The 27,559-nt window shown below is 46.5% G+C and overlaps 2 protein-coding genes across 2 annotated transcripts in view; one reads left to right on the top strand and one right to left on the bottom strand.

The window, feature by feature from the left end:
- Positions 1-1,892: 1,892 nt before the first annotated feature.
- LOC115481496 (splicing factor 3B subunit 5) lies at positions 1,893-3,176 on the bottom strand. Its single transcript, XM_030220673.1, has one exon. It carries the CDS (start codon positions 2,246-2,248, stop codon positions 1,988-1,990), a length of 261 nt encoding a protein of 86 aa, XP_030076533.1. The 5' UTR covers positions 2,249-3,176; the 3' UTR covers positions 1,893-1,987.
- Positions 3,177-3,370: 194 nt separating this feature from the next.
- Positions 3,371-27,559, top strand: part of PLEKHM1 (pleckstrin homology and RUN domain containing M1) — a 238,048-nt gene continuing 213,859 nt past the window's right edge. The window contains exon 1 of the mRNA XM_030220671.1: positions 3,371-3,529. The gene's annotated coding sequence lies outside the window, so the exon portion shown is untranslated. The remainder of the gene's footprint in view (positions 3,530-27,559) is intronic.

Here is a 27,559-nt window from a genome sequence, read left to right as displayed (position 1 = left end):
ATCCACTGTAGTAGGCTACTCTGTGGTTTTTGCAACTACATTGAAAGCGGTTTACATAGTATATATAGGTACTTATTATTTGTACATGGGGCAATGGAGGGTTAAGTGACTTGCCCAGAGTCACAAGGATCAGTAGTAGGAATCAATTCCTCTCTAACAAAAACCCTGCAAGAGACTTTATTTTGTTGTTTGTTTGTTAAAGACCTAGGGGTACTAGGTTAGGCGTCTCCGTAGTTTACTTAGCAAAACGTATTTGCTTTAAGTTTCCCACATTGTTAATAAAAGCAAGTTGCTTGTGTCTGGTGCACACAGATTCACATTTTTGCAGCAGGGCTGTAAGCAAGCTAACAAAATAGTAAGATGACCAACACCCTTTATGCCAGCCAGTGTTTCCGAAGTTCCCTTGCCATTCAGCTTTTCAAGTTATCCACAATGAATCTGCTTGAAAGAGATTTGCACTATATGCAAATCAATTTGATTTGAATATACTGCCTCCTTTACAGTTTTCAAGATATCCACAATGAATATACTTGAAATTGATTTCTGAATACGCTGCCAGAACCCTTATCCACACCCTAGTCGCCTCTCGCTTGGACTATTGCAATTTACTTCTCACTGGTCTTCCGCTCAGCCATCTCTCTCCTCTCCAATCTGTCCAAAATTCTGCAGCACGACTTGTTTTCCCGCCAGAATTGTTATATCCATATTAGCCCGCTCTTCAAGTCACTTCACTGGCTCCCTGTCCGCTTCCGCAGTTTAAACGTCTCGTACTTACCTTTAAATGCATCCACTCGGCAGCCCCCCATTACCTCTCCACTCTCATCTCTCCCTGTGAACTCCGCTCGCTTGACAAATCTCTCTTGTCGTCCTCCTTCTCCTCCACTTCTAACTCCAGGCTTCGCTCTTTTTCTCTCGCGGCACCTTATGCCTGGAATATACTACCTGGACCTATACGTCTAGCTCCATCTCTACCTGTTTTCAAATATATGCTGAAACCGCACCTTTTCACTGCTGCTTTTAGCTCCTAGCCACAATTGCCCTCCCCTTGTCCCTTCCTCCCTTCTCACCCATTACTTCCCTCACCCTGTCTTGTCTGTCTGTATTATTTAGATTGTAAGCTCTTTTGAGCAGGGACTGTCTCTTTGTATCAGGTGTTCAGTGCTGCATGCATCTGGTAGCGCTATACAAATGCTAATAATAATAAGATTCTACGCGGAATCTCAAAGGGTAGCAACATTCTAGAATCCTAAAGAGTGAATGCATCTACTCTGCAGCCCCCCATTACCTCTCCGCTCTCTTCTCTCCCTACATTCCTCCCAGTGAACTCCGTTCGCTTGACAAATCTCTCTTGTCGTCCTCCATCTCCTCCACTTCTAACTCCAGGTTCGCTCCTTTTCTCTCGAGGCACCTTATGCCTGGAATAGACTTCCTGGACCTATACGTCTAGCTCCGTCTCTACCTGTTTTCAAATCTATGCTGAAACCCCGCCTTTTCACTGCTGCTTTTAGCTCCTAGCCACAATTGCCCTCCCCTTGTCCCTTCTCACCCATTACTGTCTTGTTTGTCTGTATTATTTTAGATTGTAAGCTCTTTTGAGCAGGGACTGTCTCTTTGTGTCAGGTGTTCAATGCTGCGTGTGTCTGGTAGCGCTATACAAATGCTAATAATAATGTAATGCTTCCAATTACATGCAAATCTCTGTCATGCAGATTAATTGTGGATAAGCTGAAAATAGTAATGGCCTGCCAATCATATTGATTGTCGATATCGTGAAAAGCTGATTGGCAAGGGACACTCCGGGCTTGGACTGGGCAAACACTGCTTTATACGCCTGGGAAGCTAAAGAATCGGCCACTGTTCTCAGTGTAAACATTAGGTCGAAGCAGAGACAGGACTGTTTAAGAAAACATGACGTTTATTCAGAGCTCTAAAATCCCCAACATTACGAACTTAGGAAGGAAGAGTCGCTCAAGAGCAAAAGGTCCGTCTAGGAGTCCTCGGGCTTGTCCAGGGGCGGCCCACAGGGCTGCAGCATCTTCTCCATCAGGTTGAAGCGGACCCGGGCCTTGCTCTCGTTCTCAGCCACGGCGAAGTAGTTGAGCAGGTCGAAGTGGCCCATGTACGAGCAGTAGGAGTCCCGGTGCTGGTTCACCAGCCATTCCCACTTGGTGGTGTCGGCGTGGCCCGTCCCGATGTACTTGGACTGCAGGTGCTCCAGCTGGCTGTGGATGGTGTAGCGGTCCGTCATGGCGGCGCCGCCGCCGAGTTCAGCAACCTTCGAGCGCGGGAGTCTGATAATAAAAGACCCGGTCCGTTCACAGAGCTTCAAACGTTTAGGCCACGCACGCGCTCTCTCTCTCTCGCGCCGCTCTTCACACAGCTGCTGCTTCCGGCGCGTGGCGTTGCGTCAACGAGCGTCGTGGGCGCCTATGTCATTCGCAAGAGGCCGGAAAGAATCGCCTTGAGAGACGCTCAGGGGCTCTGCTACAGAGAAAGAGTTCAGCAAGGCGGACGGAAACCTTCGAACGCAGAAGTCTTCTGATAATAAAAGACCCGAACTGTCTCTTTTTCAATTCCTCCTCACGGCCCGTTCACACAGCTTCAAGCGTTTAAGCCACGCACGCGCTCTCTCGCGCCGCTCTTCACACAGCTGCTGCTTCCGGCGCGTGGCGTTGCGTCAACGAGCGTCGTGGGCGCCTATGTCATTCGCAAGGGGCCGGAAAGAATCGCCTTGAGAGACGCGCGGGCTCTGCTACAGAGAAAGAGTTCAGCAAGGCAGACAGAAACCTTCGCGCAGGACTGAGTCTAATAATAAAAGACCCGAACTGTCTCTTTTTCAATTCCTCACGGCCCGTTCACACAGCTTCAAGCGTTTAAGCCACGCACGCGCTATCTCTCTGGCGCCGCTCGCTCTTCACACAGCCGCTTCCGGCGCGTGGCGTTGCGTCAACGAGCGTGGGCGCCTATGTCATTCGCAGGGGGCCGGAAGGGAGCGACAGTTGAGCAAGGCGGACGGAAACCATCGAACGCAGGAGTCTGATCATAAAAGACCCGAACTGTCTCTTTTACGGCTCTTTTTCAATTCCTCCTCACGGCCCGTTCACACAGCTTCAAGCGTTTAAGCCACGCACGCGCTAGCCTATGGCGCCGCTCTTCACACAGCCGCTTCCGGCGCGTGGCGTTGCTTGCGTCAAGGGTTGCCAGCTGGGAAAAATTTTCCCCACCCCAAATCAGACCTCCCCGCCTCCAACAGCGTCGACCCCGCCCCTGGCGTCACCTTTGACGTTGTTAACCCCGCCCCGGAAAAGCTTCTATTGGACCACTAGAAGCCCCGGAAAAGAGCCCAAACCCGCACAGCTGCAGTGAAAAAGAAGCCCAATTGGGTGGGAAACCGACCCATCTGGCAACTTCTACGTCATTCGCAGAGGGCCGGAAGGAATCGTCTCGAGAGACGCTCAGTCAGAACCTCTCGCGCGGGCTCTGCCAGAAGAACCGGAGTTCTAGAGCGAGGCCGAGCGCTGGAGGACAGGTAGGAGCTTCTTTCTTTTTCTTTTCCTTGCTTCCGCCTCGGGGCCTTCTTAGCCGTTGCTCCCGAGCCCCGGTGCATGGTGGGACTTGTAGTGCCGGTTATATTGTGTGGTTAAGAGGCCCTGCTGGTGGGGTAAACCCAGGATTGGTTCATTCTATATCTGCTGAACCTCGTCACCTTGATGCTTTCATATTTTTCCCGCAGTTATCCTCAACAGGCCGAGGAGTAAGTGGAGCAGAAGAGAACTCGACATTACTTTGGCAAAACTAGGTGGTGTGCTGGAGCAGACTCTCAAGAGCCGGTTGTTAAGTTTTTAAGAATTTTGGCAGCCCTCCATGGCTACTTTAACAACTGGCTCCCAAAATGTGGGCTTGGGTCCCCCGCTGAACAGTGGCGTACCAAGGTGGGGGCGGTCCGTCCCGGGTGCACACCGCTAGGGGGGTGTCGCGCGTCTGTCGAATTCACTCGATCCCTGCTCCGGAACAGGTTACTTCCTGTTCCGGGGCAGAGGGAGCAGGGAACGAGTGCAGTCGACAGACGTGCGGCACCCCCCCAGCAGGTACAGATGCACCCGTGGGAGGGGGTCGTTTCGCCAGGAAAAGGTGGCCATCGTTTCACCGCGCATCTGTCGGCAACGCTCGTTCCCTGCTCCCTCTGCCCCAGAACAGGAAGTAACCCGTTCCGGGGCAGAGGGAGCAGGGAACGAGCGTTGGCGACAGACGCGCAGCACCCCCCCCCCCAGCAGGTAGAGATGCACCCGTGGGGGGGGGGGGGGGGTCGTTTCGCCTGGAAAAGGTGTCTGTCGTTTTGTCACTGGGGGGGGGGGGGGGGGGTACCGCGTGTCTGTCGGCAACGCTCATTCCCTGCTCCCTCTGCCCCGGAATGGGTTACTTCCTGTTCCGGGGCAGAGGGAGCAGGGAACAAGTGAAGTCGACATGACATGCGGCACCCCCCCAGCAGCTAGAGATGCACCCGTGGGGGGGGGGGGGGGTCGTTTCGCCTGGAAAAGGTGTCTGTCGTTTTGCCACTGGGGGGGGGGGGGTACCGCGTGTCTGTCGGCAACGCTCATTCCCTGCTCCCTCTGCCCCGGAATGGGTTACTTCCTGTTCCGGGGCAGAGGGAGCAGGGAACGAGTGAAGTCGACATGACATGCGGCACCCCCCAGCAGCTAGAGATGCACCCGTGGGGGGGCGGGGGGGGGGTCGTTTCGCCTGGAAAAGGTGTCCATCGTTTCACCGCGCATCTGTCGGCAACGCTCGTTCCCTGCTCACTCTGCCCCGGAACAGGAAGTAACCCGTTCCGGGGCAGAGGGAGCAGGGAACGAGCGTTGCCGACAGACGCGCGGCACCCCCCCAGCAGGTACAGATGCACCCGTGGGAGGGGGTCGTTTCGCCAGGAAAAGGTGTCCATCGTTTCACCGCGCATCTGTCGGCAACGCTCGTTCCCTGCTCCCTCTGCCCCAGAACAGGAAGTAACCCGTTCCGGGGCAGAGGGAGCAGGGAACGAGCGTTGCCGACAGACGCGCAGCACCCCCCCCCCCCCCCAGCAGGTAGAGATGCACCCGTGGGGGGGGGGTCGTTTCGCCAGGAAAAGGTGTCCATCGTTTCACCGCGCATCTGTCGGCAACGCTCGTTCCCTGCTCCCTCTGCCCCAGAACAGGAAGTAACCCGTTCCGGGGCAGAGGGAGCAGGGAACGAGCGTTGCCGACAGACGCGCAGCACCCCCCCCCCCCAGCAGGTAGAGATGCACCCGTGGGGGGGGGGGGTCGTTTCGCCTGGAAAAGGTGTCTGCCGTTTTGCCACTGGGGGGGGGGGGGGTACCGCGTGTCTGTCGGCAACGCTCATTCCCTGCTCCCTCTGCCCCGGAATGGGTTACTTCCTGTTCCGGGGCAGAGGGAGCAGGGAACGAGTGAAGTCGACATGACATGCGGCGCCCCCCCAGCAGCTAGAGATGCACCCGTGGGAGGGGATCATTTCGCCAGGAAAAGGTGTCCATTGTTTCGCCGCGCGTCTGTCGGCAACGCTCGTTCCCTGCTCCCTCTGCCCCGGAACAGGAAGTAACCCATTCCGAGGCAGAAGGAGCAGGGAACGAGCGTTGCCGACAGACGCGCGGCACCCCCCCAGCAGGTAAAGATGCACCCGGGGGGGGGGGGGTCGTTTCGCCTGGAAAAGGTGTCTGTCGTTTTGCCACTGGGGGGGGGGGGGGGGTACCGCCTGTCTGTCGGCAACGCTCGTTCCCTGCTCCCTCTGCCCCGGGGGGGGGGGGGGGTGTCCGTCGTTCTTGAAAGTAAAACAAGTTCCTTCTCCTCCATCAGTGTTGGATTTAGAACTGTAATTTCTTTTATATGCTTCTGTGATAGTGTGACTTGGCACAGTGGTATTGAACCCTCAGAAAACACACCAGAGGGCAGTGTAAGGTTAAAAAAAGAAAACTTTATTACTATGTAGAAGGGAAATAAACAAACCTGTTTACTCACAGGTTCAGTAATCCTCATGGAAATTTCTCAATCACAATCTCACTTTCAATAGTCCACCTCTGGCATGTCTACTCTCTTCCACATACAGCCTGATATTTAACGCTAGACCTTCCTGAGTGTGCTTTTTGTAAGTTGCCATGGTGACTGAATGCCAATAGGCTGTATATTGTGTCTTGGAAGTTCAGCTTCCAGCCATTCCTAAGTTGACTGTCACATCATTCTATTCAGAAAGCCATTGCAGTTATTGCCAATCTCAATTCCCAGCCACTCCTACACTCTCTGCCAGTCCCAAGATGCCAACTTTTGCCTTTGTTGCTTTCTGAATACTAATCTTTCTTTTTTGGGGGGAGGGGGGGATCTTGCAATGGATGATGAAATGCCACTGCTTATGGGTTCTGACCTGGAGCTTTTCTTTTCAGTCTTGCCTCTACCTTGATGCTACCGAGTTGGCAGACCAGCTCTTACTTGCCCTTCAATTAATCAAAAAAATAGCCACAATGTTTGAGTGCAACCCCCACCACCCAAGCCTAGAGCCCAAACCTTTTCTATTCTTTGCTGTTCTGACCCATAGTAGGGAATGGACCAGATATACCAACCTTCAAATTTTGCTTCCCAGAGAGACTTCTCCTGTTAGGCAACCAAGTCTGCAGACCCACAAAGCCAGGAACTTTTAATGACATACAAAACAGCATTTAATCTCAAAGAAATGACCTAAAGTAGCTGCTGAGGAATGGAAGGTGGGAGCTTGTGACGAGCTGGTCTTCATGGCCTCTAGCCAACCTCTCAGCCCTTCTGTATTAGGGTCTTGTTGCAGTGGGAAGGTTTCCCATTATAGCTGTTAAAAATAATAGAGCCAGAAAGGTGAGAACGAGGTGTTAGAGGCAAGGCGCCATGTTAAGTTTGGCTGCCAAAGTTCCTGGCCTCTCTGCCTCTTAGGGGTAGATGCACTAACAAAAATGTTAAAGCCCTTCCCTTACCGATTCCTTAGCGAATCGGTAAGAAACAGACATGCATCAAGGAAATCTCATGCAAATGACCTGGTCGCTGCTAGCTCATTTGCATGCGATTTCCTTCCAAGCCATTCGGCCAGCTGAGCATGCACAGAGCAGCCAAGCGTTGTGCTGGCTGCTCTGCGCATGCCAAGGACGTCCTTTCCTTCACTCAAAAAAAACAAACAAAAAAAGGACATCCCTGACGAGCAGGACAGGCTTTTCTTCAAACTCAAGGGTGCCCAAAAGGTAGAAACAAATTGCTCACACTTCCGATGTTCTCACTGCTTATCTTCTGTTGTGGAGAGTGCGAAGCCCTCCTTAGGCACAGCTCCTTGCACCGATACTGATACCGGCACTATCAGAGTAGAGAGCAGAGTCCCACGAGCTGTGCCTCATGCAGCCCGCACAGGACCGGCGCACGCTCCTCTCTCGTGGCTTCCGCCATTCTTTCCTGGCCGGCGACGCGCAAAGCTCTAGCCAGCGCAGGACCACCCGAGGGAAAGGAAAAGTGCTGTAGTGGGCGGTCTCTCTTCATCCTCCTGTCCTCGCTCCATTCGCTTCCCTGTTAATTGCCTTCTCTCACCCTACTTGCAGGGATTCTCTCTCTCCCCCCCCCCCCCCCCCCCTCAGTTAACCTCTCTTTTTTTTTTCCTTTCAATTCCCTCACAGCAGCCCCAACGAGAGGTGCAGACCTCCCGTTAGGTTTTCCACGGTAAGGGGATCGGAAAATGGTAGTGCATCTCATTATAGTACGAATTATACACATTTTAATACTAATTTGCTCATCTGCATTCCATTTTCGTTAGCTGCTTTGGGAAGCTTGCCAGGTGCCCTTGGCCTGGATTGGCCACTGTCGTGGACAAGATGCTGGGCTCGATGGACCCTTGGTCTTTTCCCAGTATGGCATTACTTATGTACTTATATATGTACTTATGAGGACGCCCATGTGTTAGCTGCTACCGTGACAGGACAGTTCCCTTTTGTGCATGTCCTGGTTTACTACTTGCGCGTTAAACTGGCTAGAACCAGTTTAAAAACCACGTTGCTGGCTTGATAACTTTAGTGCATCTAGCCCTTAGTTTTTGTGGAATTAACACTTGAAACTTCAGCCATAGGAGCCGACTCTGGGGGTGCTTGAGCACCCCCAATACTGAGAAAATTCCTTGTATGGGTCCTCCAGGGATGGGTTATTTCCATTGGGCTTAGCACCCCCAATAATTTTGAAAAGTTGGCTCCTATGACTTCAGCAGTAGCACCAGTTATCTGTGCTTCAGTCCTAACTACTAAGGAGAATGAAGCTTTCTTTTTACATTTATTTATTTATTTATTTGAGTGTGTTTGATATACCGCTATGTCCCGAAATATAAAATTAAAGATTAAAAGAAAAATAAAAGCAAATGTTCAGATTAAAAAACAGGCATAGAAATAAAAACAAAAAGGAGAAAATTTGAAGAAGGGGAAGAGAAAGTCAAAGAAAAAAAGATAGCTCTTCAGGGCTTAAGCAGGACATGAGGGCTGATTTCTTACAGTGAGTGGGAGAGTGTTCCATAATTTCTGGCCAAGGTAGCTGAAAGCTGAGTCACAAGTGGTATGGTAGGGGATGAGAAGATTGTGGAGGTATGAGGGGGCAGCGAAAAATCCAAACTTAAAAACTTGAGGATTTTGAACTGTATTCGAGCAGGTAGAGGGGAGCCAGTATTCTGAACATAGTAAAGGTGTAACATGATCAAATCTACTACGGACATTGTGTAACGTGGTGGATTGAGCAAGTTGCAAACTTTTCAGTGAGTGTAGGGGAAAACCAGCACAAAGAGAATTTAATCTAAGTACGAGATGACAAGAACCAAGATGAGGGGATGGAGGGAAGCAAAGGGCGAACAGCGCGGACACGATGGAGGGCAAAAAAAGAAGAACAGAAAACTGCATTAATTTGTGGTTTGAAAGAAAGTGCAGAGTCAAAGATCACACCAAGAATTTTAATTGAATTCTTAAAGGGTAGAGGGAGCTCATTCAGTGATAGGAGAAGGAACATGAACCCCAGTGGAGCAAGGGAAAAGTATGAAGTGTTCAAAAACAAAAGATTAGATTTGAGCCAAAGAGAAACTTGTGAAAAACCGGAATTAAATTGAGCAATAGAATTGGTATCGGAGATGGTACATAGCTAAAGGGAGTGCAACCATAGTCCTGGATAATGGTGAGCAAGGGTGAAAGTAAGATAGGAGTAGGGTAGGGGAAAGGCTAGGGGAAGTGAGGCCGTAGTAGTACGGTTCAAGGAAAGTTGATATGAGCGGTTGGAAAGGTAACTAGTGACCCATGAGAGTACCTGATATTCGAATAGAAGCAAGGCTGAATTGTCCTGCCTTGCCTTCCAAAAGGTTAAGAACAAAAACATCACTATTTGTAGCATAGCCGGCATGAATTTCAGTACCTTAATAACAAAGAAATTGTTGAAACCCAATCCTCATTGTAAAGGGGCACTTGGAGCCCTCTTCAAAATTGTCTCTATTTAGAGCCAGGTGTGGTGAACTGGTTTCTTTGTTTTTTGATGCTGCCCAATCTTGCATGATTAGCTAACATTTAAGGTTTAATGATATTCTGCTGGGCCTAGAGGCAGAATCCTACTAAGGCTCAGCAGGGATTTAATGGGCCACTGGGGAGAGAATGATTTCTCTGTCCTGTCTGATGGGTGGATGCTCAGAACTGCCGCTGTAAAGCCAACAGTACACAAGGCTAGCTTTCCAATGCCAAGGAAATGGTATTCAAATTATATGTGTGCTATAAAAGCAAAAGGTAGGGGAATGTGCTTGGTGCATAAACAGAAGTGTTTCACAATAAGCTTAGCTCTTGTGCACATACATACACCAGGCAAACCCGAAAATGAAGCACACATTAACACCTGTTTTCTGTGCCTTTAAGTATAAGCTTTTCAACTGTTTTTGCACCTGAAAAGCTTATATTTAAGCGCAGGACACAGGCACCAATGTGTGCTTTCACTTGTGGGTTTCTCCGACTCGCACACCAGTTCTTAGGGGCTTGCATGGGCTTCCTTCTGCTTCCAAATTAAATAAAAACTGGCAGATTTTAAGGAAGCATCATGAAAAATCCTCTCTTCAAACACCCTAATGCCTGCTCTGAGCTGGCTTTATGTTTTCAGTGTTAAGGGTGGCTTTGTTTTTTGCGCTGTTCTCTGAGCATTGGGAGGGAATAGGAAATTCACTTATTCTCATCCGTTTGACTACATTTGCATGCTATTTGCATGCTCCTTGTGATCTTGGGCAAGTCACTTAACCCTCCATTGCCTCAGGTACAAACTTAGATTGTGAGCCCTCATCCAGAGTATCTGAATGTAACTCACCTTGAGCTACTACTGAAAAAGGTGTGAGCAAAATCTAAATAAATAAATCTTCAGTGCACACATTTTCTCCCACTCTAGAGCCTTCTGAGCATTCTGTGCTCAGGCTGGCGCTAGTCCATGGCCAGTCACCTGTAGCCCTGGGGTTATGTTTTGAGCATCAGCCCATGAATTGTACACTGAAACAAGCTCTGCATTCCTTCCACATTCTTTTGTGATTGCTCATCCGTGTAGCTTGCTGACTTCAGTGTCAAGTGATCCTTGTGTCCTCAAATCCTCTCTCATTTCTCATGTGGGCTTCCTCTTTCACACCCTACTGGTTCTTCAGCAGCAGAAGCTATTCTTGTGAGGATAGTAATCCCAGGTCACAAAGACTTCTGTACAGTAGACTAGAATGTACTCGGCCTTTGTCACGCCAGAAGCTACTTAAGTGTTGAGCTGGTTTTAGAGCTACATTCAGCTTAAAAAGCATCTACAGAGTTTGATGCTGCAGTGGAAGATAGATGCACATCACTGCTGTGCTACAGGGTGAATGCTGTATGGTTAAAGTTTGAATTTTTGGAAAGATTAGCTGCCTTTTTGAAGACTTTAACTCGTGGATGTGTATAGCTAATGTAATTGGATAATTTAAGTTTACAGTGATTTTGTGACCACAATAAAACACTTGGGGCCCTGTTTACTAAGCAGCGTTATAGGCGTGTTAATGTTTTTAACACGCATTAACCATGTACGTGCCTACAGTATCCCTATAGGCACCTACGTAAGTGTAGATTTGCTAAAAACACTAACGCACCTTAGTAAACAGGGCCCTTGGATTACGTGATAACAATTAGAATAGTAAGGTAAACTTGAATATGAGGAAATTAAATATAGTAATAACAATAATATAATATAGTGGCAGCACAGTATACGCTTTGACAACACAGCTAAATTTAAAAAATTGCTCTGAAATTTAGTTGCCTGGATGATGCGCACTGAGGCCCAGATGCACAAAACCTAACGAGCCCACAACTTGCGTTTTAAACTGGTTCCAGCCAGTTTAAAACGCAAGTAGTTCACCCCGGGCATGCACTAAGGGCATTTTCCCTGCCACGGTAGCAGGCAACGAAAACGGAATGCAAATGTTTGAAAAGCTAATATAATGAGCTGCAGTACCGTTGCAGCCCATTATAATCAGATGCACTACCGTTTTTCCGATTCCCTTACCGTAGGAACCCTAACGAGATGTCTGACCTCTTGTTAGGGCTCCTGTGAGGGAATCGGAAAGGAAATGGGCCCCCAAAAAAGGTAAAAAAAAAAAAAAGCAGGGAGCGCATGTGAGGGACGTCCTTTAAGGACGTACTCTCCCTGCGCTTCTGAGAGACGTCTTTTTTTTTTCGCAGTTTTTTGTTCTGCCGGCGCTCGTATTTTTTTTCCCCCTTCTTGAGAGTCTTCGCCGCGCCACTTACCCCTCCACAGCGAAATTTTTCTATTTTCCTGGTTGCCGGAGAATCGGGACGTCCCTTTAGATTAGGCTCCTCTTCCTGGTCTCTTCAGCCAATCAGAGCGCGTTTCGCTGCCAACAGCCAGCTAAGCCCGCTTTGATTGGCTGAAGAGACCAGGAAGAGGAGCCTAATCTAAAGGGACGTCCCGATTCTCCGACTCAGGTACCGAAGGACTAGAGAATGCAAGTGAGCTACAACGAGTAGCTCATTTGCATTCCCTATCGTTGATGCATTCCCGTTCCCTACCGATTCGCTATGGAATCAGTAGGGAACGGGAATTACCAATGTCTTTCATGCATCTGGGCCTGAGTGCAAATTCAATAGAGTCGTTCCGCACTGAACATCAGCTGAAAGGCTGGTGTAAGTGTTGATGCATAAGAATAGTCGTATTGGGTCAGACCAATGGTCCATCTAGCCCAGTATCCTTCTGCCAACAGTGGCCAATCCAGGTCACAAGTACCTGGCAGAATCCCAAAGAGTAACAGGATTCCGAAATCCCAAAGAGTAGCAGGATTCCGAAATCCCAAAGAGTAACAGGATTCCATGCTACTCATCCTAGGGCAGGTAGTGGTTTCCCCTTGTCTATCTCAATAGCAGACATCAAGCATTAAGAGGTTGTAATTTTTACAAAATACAGCAGCTCAGTTTCTTTGCACAGCTAAGCACCTTGACCATATTACTTCCTATTCGGCCAGTTACTACTACTACTACTTATCATTTCTATAGCGCTACTACACGTACACAGCGCTGTACACTTGAACATAAAGAGACAGTCCCTGCTCGACAGAGCTTACAATCTAATTAGGACAACACTGCCTGTTCAGAATCCAATTTAAATTTCTTGTTCTAACATTGTTCTAACATTTAAAGCCATTCATGATGATACACCAGATTACTTATCGAACGTAACCATACCATATGTCCCCTCCCGTGTGCTTCACTGCTTTAATGATCATCGTCTGATTTTCTCTCTTCCCGCTCAGGCTCATTGGGAGTCAACCCGTAAAAGTGCATTCTTTTTCCTGGCACCTTGCCTCTGGTATTTATAGGCATTTCAAAAATGATTTCAAAACATATCTTTTCTCAATTACCTTTAATATAACATGGCTCTGATTAATTCAATCACAGCAGACACAATGACAGAATTACATGACTATGCCTATGGTTATGTCTTTTTAATTGTATATTGGTCCGGTCCGGAGGGACTAAAGGAAAGCAAATTAGCAGGTAAGATCTAATTTCTCCTTCTTTTTAATTTTTAAGCCCCGGATTAGTATCTTGTATGAATGTGTTCTTTCCTTTCTTGCTGTTGATTTTTGAGATTAATTCATATTTGTAAATTGCTTAGACTTGGCAATTAATCAAAAATTTTAATAAACTTGATCAGACTATGGACTTTTCCTCGAGGAACTTGTCCAAATCCTTTTTTTTTAAGCCCAGATATGGAATGAGTTCCAGATCTTAACTATTAGTATATAAGTACATAAGTAGTGCCATACTGGGAAAGACCAAAGGTCCATCTAGCCCAGCATCCTGTCACCGACAGTGGCCAATCCAGGTCAAGGGCACCTGGCACGCTCCCCAAACGTAAAAACATTCCAGACAAGTTATACCTAAAAATGCGGAATTTTTCCAAGTCCATTTAATAGCGGTCTATGGACTTGTCCTTTAGGAATCTATCTAACCCCTTTTTAAACTCCTTCAAGCTAACCGCCCGTACCACGTTCTCCGGCAACGAATTCCAGAGTCTAATTACACGTTGGGTGAAGAAACATTTTCTCCGATTCGTTTTAAATTTACCACACTGTAGCTTCAACTCATGCCCTCTAGTCCTAGTATTTTTGGATAGCGTGAACAGTCGCTTCACATCCACCCGATCCATTCCACTCATTATTTTATACACTTCTATCATATCTCCCCTCAGCCGTCTCTTCTCCAAGCTGAAAAGCCCTAGCCTTCTCAGCCTCTCTTCATAGGAAAGTCGTCCCATCCCCACTATCATTTTCGTCGCCCTTCGCTGTACCTTTTCCAATTCTACTATATCTTTTTTTGAGATACGGAGACCAGTACTGAACACAATACTCCAGGTGCGGTCGCACCATGGAGCGATACAACGGCATTATAACATCCGCACACCTGGACTCCATACCCTTCCTAATAACACCCAACATTCTATTCGCTTTCCTAGCCGCAGCAGCACACTGAGCAGAAGGTTTCAGCGTATCATCGACGACGACACCCAGATCCCTTTCTTGATCCGTAACTCCTAACGCGGAACCTTGCAAGACGTAGCTATAATTCGGGTTCCTCTTACCCACGTGCATCACTTTGCACTTGTCAACATTGAACTTCATCTGCCACTTGCACGCCCATTCTCCCAGTCTCGCAAGGTCCTCCTGTAATCGTTCACATTCCTCCTGCGACTTGACGACCCTGAATAATTTTGTGTCATCGGCGAATTTAATTACCTCACTAGTTATTCCCATCTCTAGGTCATTTATAAATACATTAAAAAGCAACGGACCCAGCACAGACCCCTGCGGGACCCCACTAACTACCCTCCTCCACTGAGAATACTGGCCACGCAATCCTACTCTCTGCTTCCTATCTTTCAACCAGTTCTTAATCCATAATAATACCCTACCTCCGATTCCATGACTCTGCAATTTCTTCAGGAGTCTTTCGTGCGGCACTTTGTCAAACGCCTTCTGAAAATCCAGATATACAATATCAACCGGCTCCCCATTGTCCACATGTTTGCTTACCCCCTCAAAAAAAAAAAAAAATGCATTAGATTGGTGAGGCAAGACTTCCCTTCACTAAATCCGTGCTGACTTTGTCTCATCAGTCCATGTTTTTGTATATGCTCTGCAATTTTATTCTTAATAATAGCCTCCACCATCTTGCCCGGCACTGACGTCAGACTCACCGGTCTATAATTTCCCGGATCTCCTCTGGAACCCTTCTTAAAAATCGGAGTAACAGGGAGTTCCAAGATGGCCGCAGTCCATTGAGGCGCTGCAAGTCGCGCTTTACTTTTGTTCTTACAATGCCTAAACGACGAGGGCGAGTAGCAGCCAGAGCCCCGCTAGCTACCCCCTCTTTACCTGGTCCAATTGACCGCTTCGTTCGACCTCAGAGTGTTGCATTTGAAAGCGGGACGCCGCCAGTTGGGATGTCCGGCGAGTTAGGAGATTCGGTCTCCCCTGGCTTGGAAACCACCCTTAGCCCCGCTATGCGGACTCCGCCTCCCCAGCCGGTTGGAGCAAGCTCCTTTCTTGCTGACTCGATCGGGTCTCCCAACGAAGATGTGAGGGACCCGGAAGGAAATCGAGTGGAGAGCTCATTTTTATCTCAAGCAGGAGAAATGCTGCCTTCGTGGAACGCGGGGAGAGGTATCGAGGAACAGAGAGAGTTCCATGCGTTGGTTCCTGAAAGGTTTGAAATGCCTAAAGAATTAATTACTAAACCAAAAGAGGTTACTTTGGATAAATTATGGGACTTGGTTTCTGCCCTGGGACAAACTTTTTTGAAACAGACAAACGAGATTGTTCCAAAAGTAAATTTATTAGAGAAAGATTTGAGACAACTGGAGGGAAAAACTAAAGAAATAGACAATAAAGCTGAAAAGGCTGAGCAAAAAATTGAAAAATTGGAAACATTACAACCTCTGATGATAAATGACTTGGCTAATCTTCGGAAAAAGATGGAAACATTTGATAACTATACCAAAAGTCATAATTTAAGATTTGTAAACTTTCCCAGGATCCAGACAACACCTCCTCTTGATATGTTAAAGAGATATTTCCGAGATGTTTTGAATGTAACAGATCAGAATTTACCACCATTTACCTCTGTTTATTATGTCCCAGGAAAAGAGCTGAATCAAATTCCTGAAACCCCATTAGATGTATCACTATTGCTTGAGACCTCTGATTCCGAGCAGGCAACGCCCGCAACTTTGGTTGCTACCGTTGCTTTGCTGCCGGACAAGGGTTGGATCTTCCGTCTTTTCTTTCGTAATAGAGAAAAACCCTTTTTGGGTTATAAGATATTATTATTTCCTGATGTCTCTAAGGAGACAAGAAAACGGAGGAAACAATTTTTGCTCCTGAAGTCTGGAATAATGCAGTTGGGGGGTACCTTTTTTTTAAGATACCCCTGCAAGTGTATAGTAAGACTTGATGGAAAGAAATATGTGTTCACAGAACCTATGCATGTATCTGCTCTTATAACTTCGAGTAAAAAGGACAACGCTTAAATATATAAGTAACACACCTCAATGGTACTAGCTTAATCCTGTTATTTTTTATAATTTGATTAGATTCACCTTGTATTCCTGAATCTTGGATCTTCAGTTTATGGACTTGAGTAGCAATTATTTCCTTTAGATTGTTTAATCTTTAGTGTTATGTTATATGATACCTTTTTATGTTCTTTTCCGAACAAGATGTTTTCTTGTGTTTTTGATGAAAATGAATAAATAAAAAAAAAAAAAAAAATCGGAGTAACATTGGCTACCCGCCAGTCTTCCGGTACTACACTCGATTTTAGGGACAGATTGCATATTTCTAACAGTAGCTCCGCAAGTTCATTTTTTAGTTCTATTAATACTCTGGGATGAATACCATCAGGTCCCGGTGATTTACTACTCTTCAGCTTGCTGAACTGACCCATTACATCCTCCAAGGTTACAGAGAATTTGTTTAGTTTCTCCGACTCCCCCGCTTCAAATATTCTTTCCGGCACCGGTGTCCCCCCCAAATCCTCCTCGGTGAAGACCGAAGCAAAGAATTCATTTAATTTCTCCGCTACGGCTTTGTCCTCCTTGATCGCCCCTTTAACACCATTTTCGTCCAGCGGCCCAACCGACTCTTTGTTGAGTGAAAAATTATTTGCTCCTATTTGTTTCAAAAGTATTTCTATGTAACTTCCTTGAGTGTCCACTTCTCTTTGTAGTTTTTGAAAGGTGTGATAAAGTCACCTCCAGGATAGTTGGGTTAAGGCAGCTTCAGTCTGAACTACAAGTCCCAGAAGGCATTGCAGGCAAGGAGCCAGGGGGTGAGATGGAAAACCCGGACTCCTAGCTGCAATAAGGGAGGACATGGGTGTAGATTGGCGGCCACTAGGGGGAAAGAGAGCTAGGAAACCCTGTGTGCAGGAGCTCCTCATTAGGCTCATGCTTAACTCAGCTGGTATGGGTGTGTAGAGAAGCTAATGAGTGGAGAATGATTGGTTGTGAAGGCAGAAGCCAGGGATTGATTAGGCAGGTGGGAAGGAGTCTCATGAGTTCAGTTCAGGAGAGAGAAGCAGAAGGAGAGAAGAAGTTTGCAGGCTGAAAATCCTTGGGCAGGGAGGTCCCTAAAATACTGAAGCAGGCTGAAAGTCCTTGGGTGAGAGGAAGTCCCAAAAGTATTGAATTCACTGTGAAGCTGATGCAGGGTAAAACCCTTGGGTAGAGGGAGTCCCTAAAATATTGAACTCTCCTGAAGGTAAAGAGGATAGAAGGTAGAAACTGCTACTTGGTGACTGGACTGTGATAATGAACGGAAAGAACTGCTTGTCTTGGGAATTGAATTACTGTTTACTGTGCACTGGACAAAGAGCCCAGACTGGAGCCTGTAAGCCTGTATTGATTCCTGGTATGTGCTATGCTGCTGTTGGAACTGTGTACTAGAAACCTGCATGGAATAAAAGTCCTTAAGATTGAAGTTACTGGTGGGCATCTATTTCTTCATTGTGCCAGGAGCCTGTGGCTGGAGGAGATTGTTCTATCCTTGGCTGCACCTAGGGGCACCTGGTTACAAAGGGTAAAAAATCAATTCACTTTTACCCATTCTACACCACTCAGGATTTTGTAGATCTCAATCATATCCCCTCTTGGCCATTTCTTTTCCGAGCTGAAGAGCCCTAACTACTTTAACCTTTCCTCATATGAGAGGACTTCTAACCCCTTTATCATTCTGGTCATCCTTCCGGAGTTATAGTATCATTGCAGAGGTATGGGTGACTAGCTAGTTAGTCACCTCATCCATTAAATGCTTGGGAGAAAAGTCTACCTTTCACCTCTTTCCTGAAGTAGAGGTAGCTTTGTTTTAGGTGAAGCTCTTCTCGGAGTGTAATCTGGTCGAAGAACCTTTTATGCAAGACTTTTTTTTTTAAGTTTATTTAGATTTCGCTCGCACCTTTTTTCAGTAGTAGTTCAAGGTGAGTTACACAGGTACATTCAATATTTTCCTGTCTCTGGAGGGCTGACAATCTAATTTTGTACCTGAGGCAATGGAGGGTTAAATGACTTGCCCAAGATCACAAGGAGCAGCATTGGGATTTGAACTGGCCAGGTCTGGATGTCAAGACTGGTGCTCTAGCCACTAGACCACTCCCTGTATACACTGTGGTGTATTGGTAACCAGAGAGGTTTTTGCAGGAACCGTACGATTATGATTACACTATTTGCATCCTGTCAGCAGCGCTGCTGCATTTTAAATGTAATTGATGCTGGTGCAGATCCTCTGTGGTCAGACATGCAGTGGTTCATTACGTAGACTGCTGTGACCAAACTTGCTTTCTTGACGTATACAGAGAGATTGCATAGCTTGCCACAGCTGATATAATCCTTAATTGTATCGCAGTCTCAGAACCAGCCTCTCCTATTTCTGGTCGCTCTGGTGCCTCTCCTGTGCAATTTCGTCTTAGATCCATTACATGAATTGTATGGGGGGGGGGGGGTGCAGGAGGAGCAGGTCAGACATGGCAGGACCAGGCCATCGGAGGGATGGGGAGGGGGAAGAAGAGAGAGAAATTCTAGGAGACAGGAGGAACAAATTTGAAGCTCTGAAGGTGAGATGGTATCAGGGAGATGGAGTTGGGACAAGAAAAGCTGGGTTTGGGGAGGGGGGAATATCAAGGACCCAACGATTGAGGAATAAAGCAGTATGTAAGAGTAAGAATAGAATAGAGGTTGTCATGAGATAGGGCTGGGGAACTGAGAATGGCAGCTCAGCAATTGGGGGGGGGGGGTTCGAAGATAGTGTGAGGGACACGGAAGGCTAGGGAAGAAATGAGAGGCAGTGGAAAGAGGTGGTGGTTGGCACTGCGGAAGTGCAAATCAGAGGGACTGCAAAAGAGGAGATTTAAGGTTTAGTTTTTAAAGTCTGAAATGATTTGCTTTCCCCAGTCTTTTATGCTCAACATTGCAGATTTATCAGCCTGTAAGAACCTTTCATGCCTGCCTTCTAGAAGTTGCTTCCTTTAAGGTGGTCATGCTTGAATGAGTATCAATCTTCTGTTTTTCAAGTGATAGGTCTCAAGTTGTGCATTGAGCTGCCACTGAGCTTATGTACATTGTGGAATGTCAGTCAGTTCAAGAAAGAATTAAAAACATTTTTATTTTGACAGGCTTTCAATAATCATTCTGGTTTTGTTTTTGCTGTCTGTTTATAGACTTTGTGTCAGTGAAATGAATGCATGGCTTGTTTTATGTTTAACTGGTTTGTCTTGTATGTCATGATGTCTGTCCTACACTGCTGAGTGTCTTGGATTGTTTGGTGGGGGTGAGAGATTGGGTTGTGAGAGGAGGGGGAGGTGGATCAGATGCTGGCAGCTGTGTTTGGTGGGGGTGGGATCAGAGCAATGATGAGTACAGGAGCAGCTGTTTCAAAAGGCTGCTCCCATACACATTTTTTTTTTTTTGGGGGGGGGGGGGGATTTCACGTGTGTTTTTCCTGCTGTGTAGCTTTTTGAAATCATTGCTTACTGGATGTGGAAGGACATACACATTTCTATATAAAGCCGCTCATTTTCGAAACAGAAAAATGTCCAAAAGGCGGCATAAAGTGGCAGATGGACTTTTCTCTCAGAAAACATCCAAATTGCGATTTTTAAAACTCATATTTGGGACGTTTTTCTACGCAGTTCGTCTGAATCGCAAGGGGGCGTGTGTTTTGAGCAGGTTTATGATTTGTACATAATTGTGTGATAATGGAACATAGACAAAATGTCCAGGCAAAAAAATACGACATTTTTATCTAGACCTGTTTCAATAACGACTAAGTGCTAAAAAGGTATCCAAACTGATCAGGTGACCCTTGGAGGGAAGAAAGCATGACATTCCCCCCCCCCCCCCCCCCCCCCCCAAAGAGGTGAAGGTGACAGTACATTCCAGGCTGTATGACAGCTTTAGGTGTTATGGACATTCCTCTTAGGGCGGCAAGCAGGTCCCTGGAGTAGCCTAGTGGTTGGTGCAGAGGACTGTAGAGAAGGGAACCCAGGCCCATATCCCAGTCTAACTGGTACACTTGTGGTGGAAAGTGTGAGCCCTCCATAAACCACAAAATACTTACTATACCTACATATAGGTCTTTTTTCTCCACATATTTTTCATGTGTGACAGTCCATATCCTCCTCTCAACCTTGTGAAGTTTGTAAAAAGTTGAAATTGTGGTTATTTAGAGTCTACATATTCCATATGAGTAGGTAATTAAAATCACCCATTATTATTGCGTTGCCTAATTTATTTGCCTCCCTAATTTCCTTTAACATGACTGCGTCCGTCTGCTCATCCTGGTCGGGCGGACGGTAGTACACCCCTTTCACTGATGAGAATTGGAGAGAGAGAGACTCATCTCTTTAAGCAAGGCTACCCTAATGCCCCAACCTAATCTCGTCAATCTCCACTCCCAATTCTGTTCTGACTTAAATACCAACCTCCCATCCTTCTCTTTCCATCTCTCCTTAATTTTATCCCTCCTTACCCCTTTTCCCCCAAATTACACTATCCTATCCTGTCTACCCTCTTTTATCTTAGTCATATGTTATGTAGCTCAACTTATCATACACTACTAAGCCCGACTTTATGTTGTTTTACTACTGTTTATTGAAAATTCTATTCTTAACTTTGTATTTCAAATTACTATGTAAGCCGCATTGAGCCTGCATTGTGTGGAAAAGTGCGGGGTACAAATGTAATAAATAATAATAATATAGGTGATACCTGCAGGCTTAAGGGCTATTGTAGTGGTTTACAGTTAGGTACAGTAGGTTTTTTTGTGGGTTTTGGAGGGCTCCCCATACAATATAAAGAGGTTATGGTGGGAAGTGTATCTGGAACTCTTAATGTGTAGTAGGCTGCCCCACTGCTCTGCTGACATGTTTGTATGACCAGTCTACTAAGAGTCCTGGTCCCCAGACATTCCATGACTTATTTGTGTGCATTTTTCTCTAGGATTTTTTTTTAATTTTTACAAAACGGCAATTTTTGAAACAATGTTGGGTATTATTAGGAAAGGGGTGGAAAACAAAAATGAGGATATTATTCTGCCGTTGTATTGCTCCATGGTGTGACCACCCCTCGTGTATTATGTTTTCTATTTCTGTTGATGGCTCTTGCATTCTCCCTGTCTCCTCAGCTCGAAACCTTGGGGTCATCTTTGACTCTTTTCTATCCTTCTCTGCTCATATCCAGCAGATTGCCAAGACCTGTCGTTTCTTTCTTTACAACATCTGTAAAATCTGCCCCTTTCTTTCCGAGCACTCTACCAAAACCCTCATCCACACCCTTGTCACCTCTCGTTTAGACTACTGCAATCTGCTTCTTGCTGGCCTCCCACTTAGTCACCTCTCCCCCCTCCAGTCGGTTCAAAACTCTGCTGCCCGTCTCGTCTTCCGCCAGGGTCGCTTTACTCATACTACCCCTCTCCTCAAGACCCTTCACTGGCTCCCTATCCGTTTTCGCATCCTGTTCAAACTTCTTCTACTAACCTATAAATGTACTCAGTCTGCTGCTCCCCAGTATCTCTCCACACTCGTCCTTCCCTACACCCCTTCCCGTGCACTCCGCTCCATGGATAAATCCTTCTTATCTGTTCCCTTCTCCACTACTGCCAACTCCAGACTTTGCTCCTTCTATCTCGCTGCACCCTACGCCTGGAATAAACTTCCCGAGCCCCTACGTCTTGCCCCATCCTTGGCCACCTTTAAATCTAGACTGAAAGCCCACCTCTTTAACATTGCTTTTGACTCGTAACCATTTGTAACCACTCGCCTCCACCTACCCTCCTCTCTTCCTTCCCGTTCACATTAATTGATTTGATTTGCTTACTTTATTTATTTTTTGCCTATTAGATTGTAAGCTCTTTGAGCAGGGACTGTCTTTCTTCTATGTTTGTGCAGCGCTGCGTACGCCTTGTAGCGCTATAGAAATGCTAAATAGTAGTAGTAGTAATTCTGGTCGCCGCACCTCAAAAAAGATATAGTGGAATTAGAAAAGGTGCATAGAAGGGCAACGAAGATGATACAGGGGATGGGACGACTTCCCTATGAGGAAAGGCTGGGTCTATAAGATAATGAGTGGAATGGAACGGGTCAATGTGGAGCGTCTGTTTACTAGGACAAGGGGGCATGCGATGAAGCTGCAGTGTAGTAAATTTAAAATGAATCAGAGGAAAGTTTTCTTCACTCAGCGCCTAGTTAGACTCTGGAATTCGTTGCCGGAAAAAGTGGTTAAGGTGGTTGACTTAGCGGACTTTAAAAAAGAGTTGCACGGCTTCCTGGAGGAAAAGGCCATAGAATGTTATTGAATGGACATGGGAATAATCCACTATTTCTGGGATGGGCGGGACAAATTGTTTGTTCTTTTGGCCGCTGTCGGTGACAGGGTGCTGGGCTCGATGGACCCTTGGTCTGTCTCAGCATGGCGATGCTTATGTACTTAAAGACGTTTTTCTGGTTCACCTCTTAAGTTTTAGACATTTTCAGAAAAACTTCCTAAATTGAACTTAGATGTCATATTGAAAATGCCCCGCCACATTGTAACCCCCTATGCTCATAGGATATAGCAGACTATAAGTTTTAAATAATAATAATAATTCAGTCGTGCGTCTGCTTTGTCAAATACTGTGAGAATTCTCATTCTTGTCCCAACCTAGACGTTCGAATTCCCCTCTCCAGATCCCTTTTGTTATAGGGCTCCACGTGTACAGATACAGAGCTTGGAGGGATGCTCAGGACATAGGAGCCAACTTTTCATAATTATTGGGGGTGCTAAGCCCAGTAGAAATAACCCCTCCCTGGACACATACAAAGAATTTTCTCAATATTGGGGGTGCTCAAGCACCCACAGAGTCAGCTCCTATGGCTGAGGAGGTGAGCACAGGAATACCAAATTTCTTATTCTGTAGATATTTGGTTGACTTACATTGGAGAAAAAAGTAAATTTCCTTGAAGCATTTTCAGGAAATTGCTGTAACATGATAATAGAAGAAAGCAGAATTTAGAGAAGTTGAGTTTTTTCTCTGTGATGTAAGAGGGACAGATGAGCATATACTGGTTATGACAGTGTGATCTGGGCAGGACATCCCTTTGAGAGAGACAAATGTAACTCATCCTGTCTCTCCAGTTCTTTATATCCTGTGCCATGTGTCACAGCATCACATGTTAACTGCTGCTGGAAAGGGGAGGCAAGTAAACCGGCTGGGCTTCCACTTATCATCCATGTATGTATTTGCCTTTTCAAGGGAGTGGGATGTTTGTTGTTGACTTGTGTATAGGAAAGAGAGTATCTGGACTAGAGTAATAGAAATGTTTGTGCTGGCTGCTTTGGGATTAACAAAATTAAAGGAGAGTTTCTGCCAGTTTCCTGCAGTTTGTAGGTGAAGGTTTAAAGAAAATCAGCGGTGTCTTACTTTAAGGAGAATATCTGTTAATAGTGTGCTCTGTTTTCATGTATTATTGCAGACCTATGTTTGTGCAGCGCTGCGTATGCTTTGTAGCGCTATAGAAATGCTAAATAGTAGTAGTAGTAGTAGACCTAGAGCTGTTCAGCTGCCTTGTGAGAACGGCAGAAGAGAATAAATTGATGAGTGTCCTGTACATTTCTGGGGAAAACTTGAGTTACCAATTTTTGTTGATCTTCTATCAAAGTAACATTTCATTTCCTAGTGTTTGGATTGCCACTGGAATTTGAGAGGAATAAAAAGGGCCTGATCCCAAGATTCCATCTCACTTATTAAGAGTGTGTCACACTCATTTTAAGGCTCACACTCACACTCTTGCTCATCTGAGCCTCTGTACCAAAGCACTGATCTTGATCGTTGCTTTCAAGAGCCATGAACCCGGGAGGAGAAAAGCTAGGTGCTGCCAGCCTTTGGAGCTCACTTGGCTCCTTAAACTACATTGATCTGTTGAGGAACACTGTTTAGAGGCACAGAAGGCAAGGGGGGGGGGGGGGGAGTGAAGAAAGAACATTTGTTTATGAGCTAAGTATGCACAAGCACTTGCGCTGACATCAGCGTGTAGCTCATTTAAATCCCATGGTAATGAAGAGATTAGCTGTTAAACCCAGATGCAGAGGTGTGCGCAAAAGGCCTGAAGGATGATCCTTTGGTTTTCTAATGCCAGGGCTTTAACACCAGATCTGTGGCCAGCATTAGTGAGAGTTTCATGTCTGTTTCTTCCTCTTTCTAAGAGCTTGAAGGACTTGTAGGTTTTTTTCCCCCCTTTGATTTGTGGAAGTTTATGGATGAAAATACGGGCAGGGGATGAGGAGCAGAGGTGGGGATGTATCACTTGAGTATGCATTTATGCGCAGAATTTTCACCGTTTTGCACGTACATATACATAAGCCAAGGACGGCTAAACATTTTTTCAAATGCCAACAATATTATTTATAGACGGAATACCATTCCAGCACGTACATGCCGATAGAATTTCTTTTGTGCGCAGAGTACAGACCTGTATGCACGTGCTTCCGGTATTCTTTCCCACATTTTGCACACAGTAGGTTTGGAATACTATTTGGTTGCTGTTTAAAATTCTGGGCGCTAAGGGCGAATTCTATAACAGGATCTGAGCGCCCCGATTCCATTATGAGTACATAAGTACATAAGTAGTGCCATACTGGGAAAGACCAAAGGTCCATCTAGCCCAGCATCCTGTCACCGACAGTGGCCAATCCAGGTCAAGGGCACCTGGCACGCTCCCCAAACGTAAAAACATTCCAGACAAGTTATACCTAAAAATGAGGAATTTTTCCAGTCCATTTAATAGCGGTCTATGGACTTGTCCTTTAGGAATCTATCTAACCCCTTTTTAAACTCCGTCAAGCTAACCGCCCGTACCACGTTCTCCGGCAACGAATTCCAGAGTCTAATTACACGTTGGGTGAAGAAAAATTTTCTCCGATTCGTTTTAAATTTACCACACTGTAGCTTCAACTCATGCCCTCTAGTCCTAGTATTTTTGGATAGCGTGAACAGTCGCTTCACATCCACCCGATCCATTCCACTCATTATTTTATACACTTCTATCATATCTCCCCTCAGCCGTCTCTTCTCCAAGCTGAAAAGCCCTAGCCTTCTCAGCCTCTCTTCATAGGAAAGTCGTCCCATCCCCACTATCATTTTCGTCGCCCTTCGCTGTACCTTTTCCAATTCTACTATATCTTTTTTGAGATACGGAGACCAGTACTGAACACAATACTCCAGGTGCGGTCGCACCATGGAGCGATACAACGGCATTATAACATCCGCACACCTGGACTCCATACCCTTCTTAATAACACCCAACATTCTATTCGCTTTCCTAGCCGCAGCAGCACACTGAGCAGAAGGTTTCAGCGTATCATCGACGACGACACCCAGATCCCTTTCTTGATCCGTAACTCCTAACGCGGAACCTTGCAAGACGTAGCTATAATTCGGGTTCCTCTTACCCACATGCATCACTTTGCACTTGTCAACATTGAACTTCATCTGCCACTTGCACGCCCATTCTCCCAGTCTCGCAAGGTCCTCCTGTAATCGTTCACATTCCTCCTGCGACTTGACGACCCTGAATAATTTTGTGTCATCGGCGAATTTAATTACCTCACTAGTTATTCCCATCTCTAGGTCATTTATAAATACATTAAAAAGCAACGGACCCAGCACAGACCCCTGCGGGACCCCACTAACTACCCTCCTCCACTGAGAATACTGGCCACGCAATCCTACTCTCTGCTTCCTATCTTTCAACCAGTTCTTAATCCATAATAATACCCTACCTCCGATTCCATGACTCTGCAATTTCTTCAGGAGTCTTTCGTGCGGCACTTTGTCAAACGCCTTCTGAAAATCCAGATATACAATATCAACCGGCTCCCCATTGTCCACATGTTTGCTTACCCCCTCAAAAAAATGCATTAGATTGGTGAGGCAAGACTTCCCTTCACTAAATCCGTGCTGACTTTGTCTCATCAGTCCATGTTTTTGTATATGCTCTGCAATTTTATTCTTAAGTCCTAGTGTAAGTTGGCATTTACCCATCTAAGTGCACCCACTTAGCTATGATTATGGTAGGTGTAAACGAACATGTCTAAGTGGTTCGCTTGACCCATAACTGATGCTATTCTATAATGTGTGCATAATTGTGGGAAAAGCTCATACCCAATCCATGCCCTTGCATTTCCACACTGATTATTAATACGGCTTAGCACCCAACTAGCACTTCTGCAAGGATCTGAGTTCGCACAAACTCCTCCTTTTCCTAAGAGATCCCACATGCCTGTCCCACGCCTTCTTAAATTCTGACACAGTCCTCATCTCCACGACCTCCACCGGGAGGCCATTCCATGCATTGACCACCCTTTCCGTGAAAGAGTATTTTTTCAGATTCCTCCTAAGCCTATTTCCTCATAACTTTATTCTATGCCCTCTCATTCCAGAGGTTTTCTTCATTTGAAAAAGGCTCACCTCCTGTACATTAATGCCACTGAGGTATTTAAATGTCTCGATCATATCCCCTCTCTCCCAGCGTATACGTGTGAGCCTGTCTCTGTATGTTTTATGACACAGACCGCTTACCAATTTTGTAGCCGCCTTCTGGACCGACTCCGTCCTGTTTATATCTCTAAGCAAAGGCTGGTGAAGTTGCCCTTTCGGGGCCTTTTGTTATTTGGAGAGGAGTTGGAGAAGATTGTTAAAGACCTGGGGGATGCTAAACCCCAGAGGTTACCTGAAGATAGGCCGCAACCTTCTTCCAAGGGTCAGGTGGTTCCCTCCTCCTCCAGACCTCGCTTCCGTGAAGCTCGAAGGTATCGCCCGGGGCACTCTGCTGGGTTTACTCAACGTGCCGTTTTCAACAGAGGAACTCCTTTCACTTGGACAAACGCTCCGCAGCGGCAGGCTCGAGGCCAGGAGTTCAGGACCGTCCTCCACAATGATGGGACGCCGGTCCACTCCTCTACAGCTGTAGGAGGACGCCTTTCCCTCTTTCTCGAGGAGTGGACCAAGATTACCTCAGATCAGTGGGTCCTGGACCTGATCAGAGAAGGTTACCGATTGGAATTCGGTGCCCCGGTGAGAGACGTGTTTGTGGAGTCCCGATGCGGCACTGCTGTCAAACAGGCGGCGGTAGAGGAGACCTTACAAGTCTTGTTGCACCTTGGAGCAGTGATCCCTGTGCCTCCCGCCGAACATGGTTGCGGTTGTTACTCCATTTACTTTGTGGTGCCGCGAAAAGGCGGGTCTTATCGGTCCATTCTGGACTTAAAGAAAGTCAACGAGTCACTAAGAGTGCGGCATTTTTACATGGAAACCCTGCGCTCTGTCATTGCGGTGGTTCAGCCAGGAGAGTTCCTCACGTCTCTGGACCTGAAAGAAGCTTACTTGCACCTTCCTATATGGCCCCCGCACCAACGGTTCCTCCGGTTTGCGGTGTTGGAAAACATTTCCAGTTTCGGGCCTTGCCACA

The sequence above is a fragment of the Microcaecilia unicolor genome, chromosome 12 (genome assembly GCF_901765095.1).
Source record: "Microcaecilia unicolor chromosome 12, aMicUni1.1, whole genome shotgun sequence".
NCBI lineage: Eukaryota > Metazoa > Chordata > Amphibia > Gymnophiona > Siphonopidae > Microcaecilia > Microcaecilia unicolor.
The sequence above is the reverse complement of the archived record's forward strand: the minus strand, read 5'-3'. Positions and strand labels throughout refer to the sequence as shown.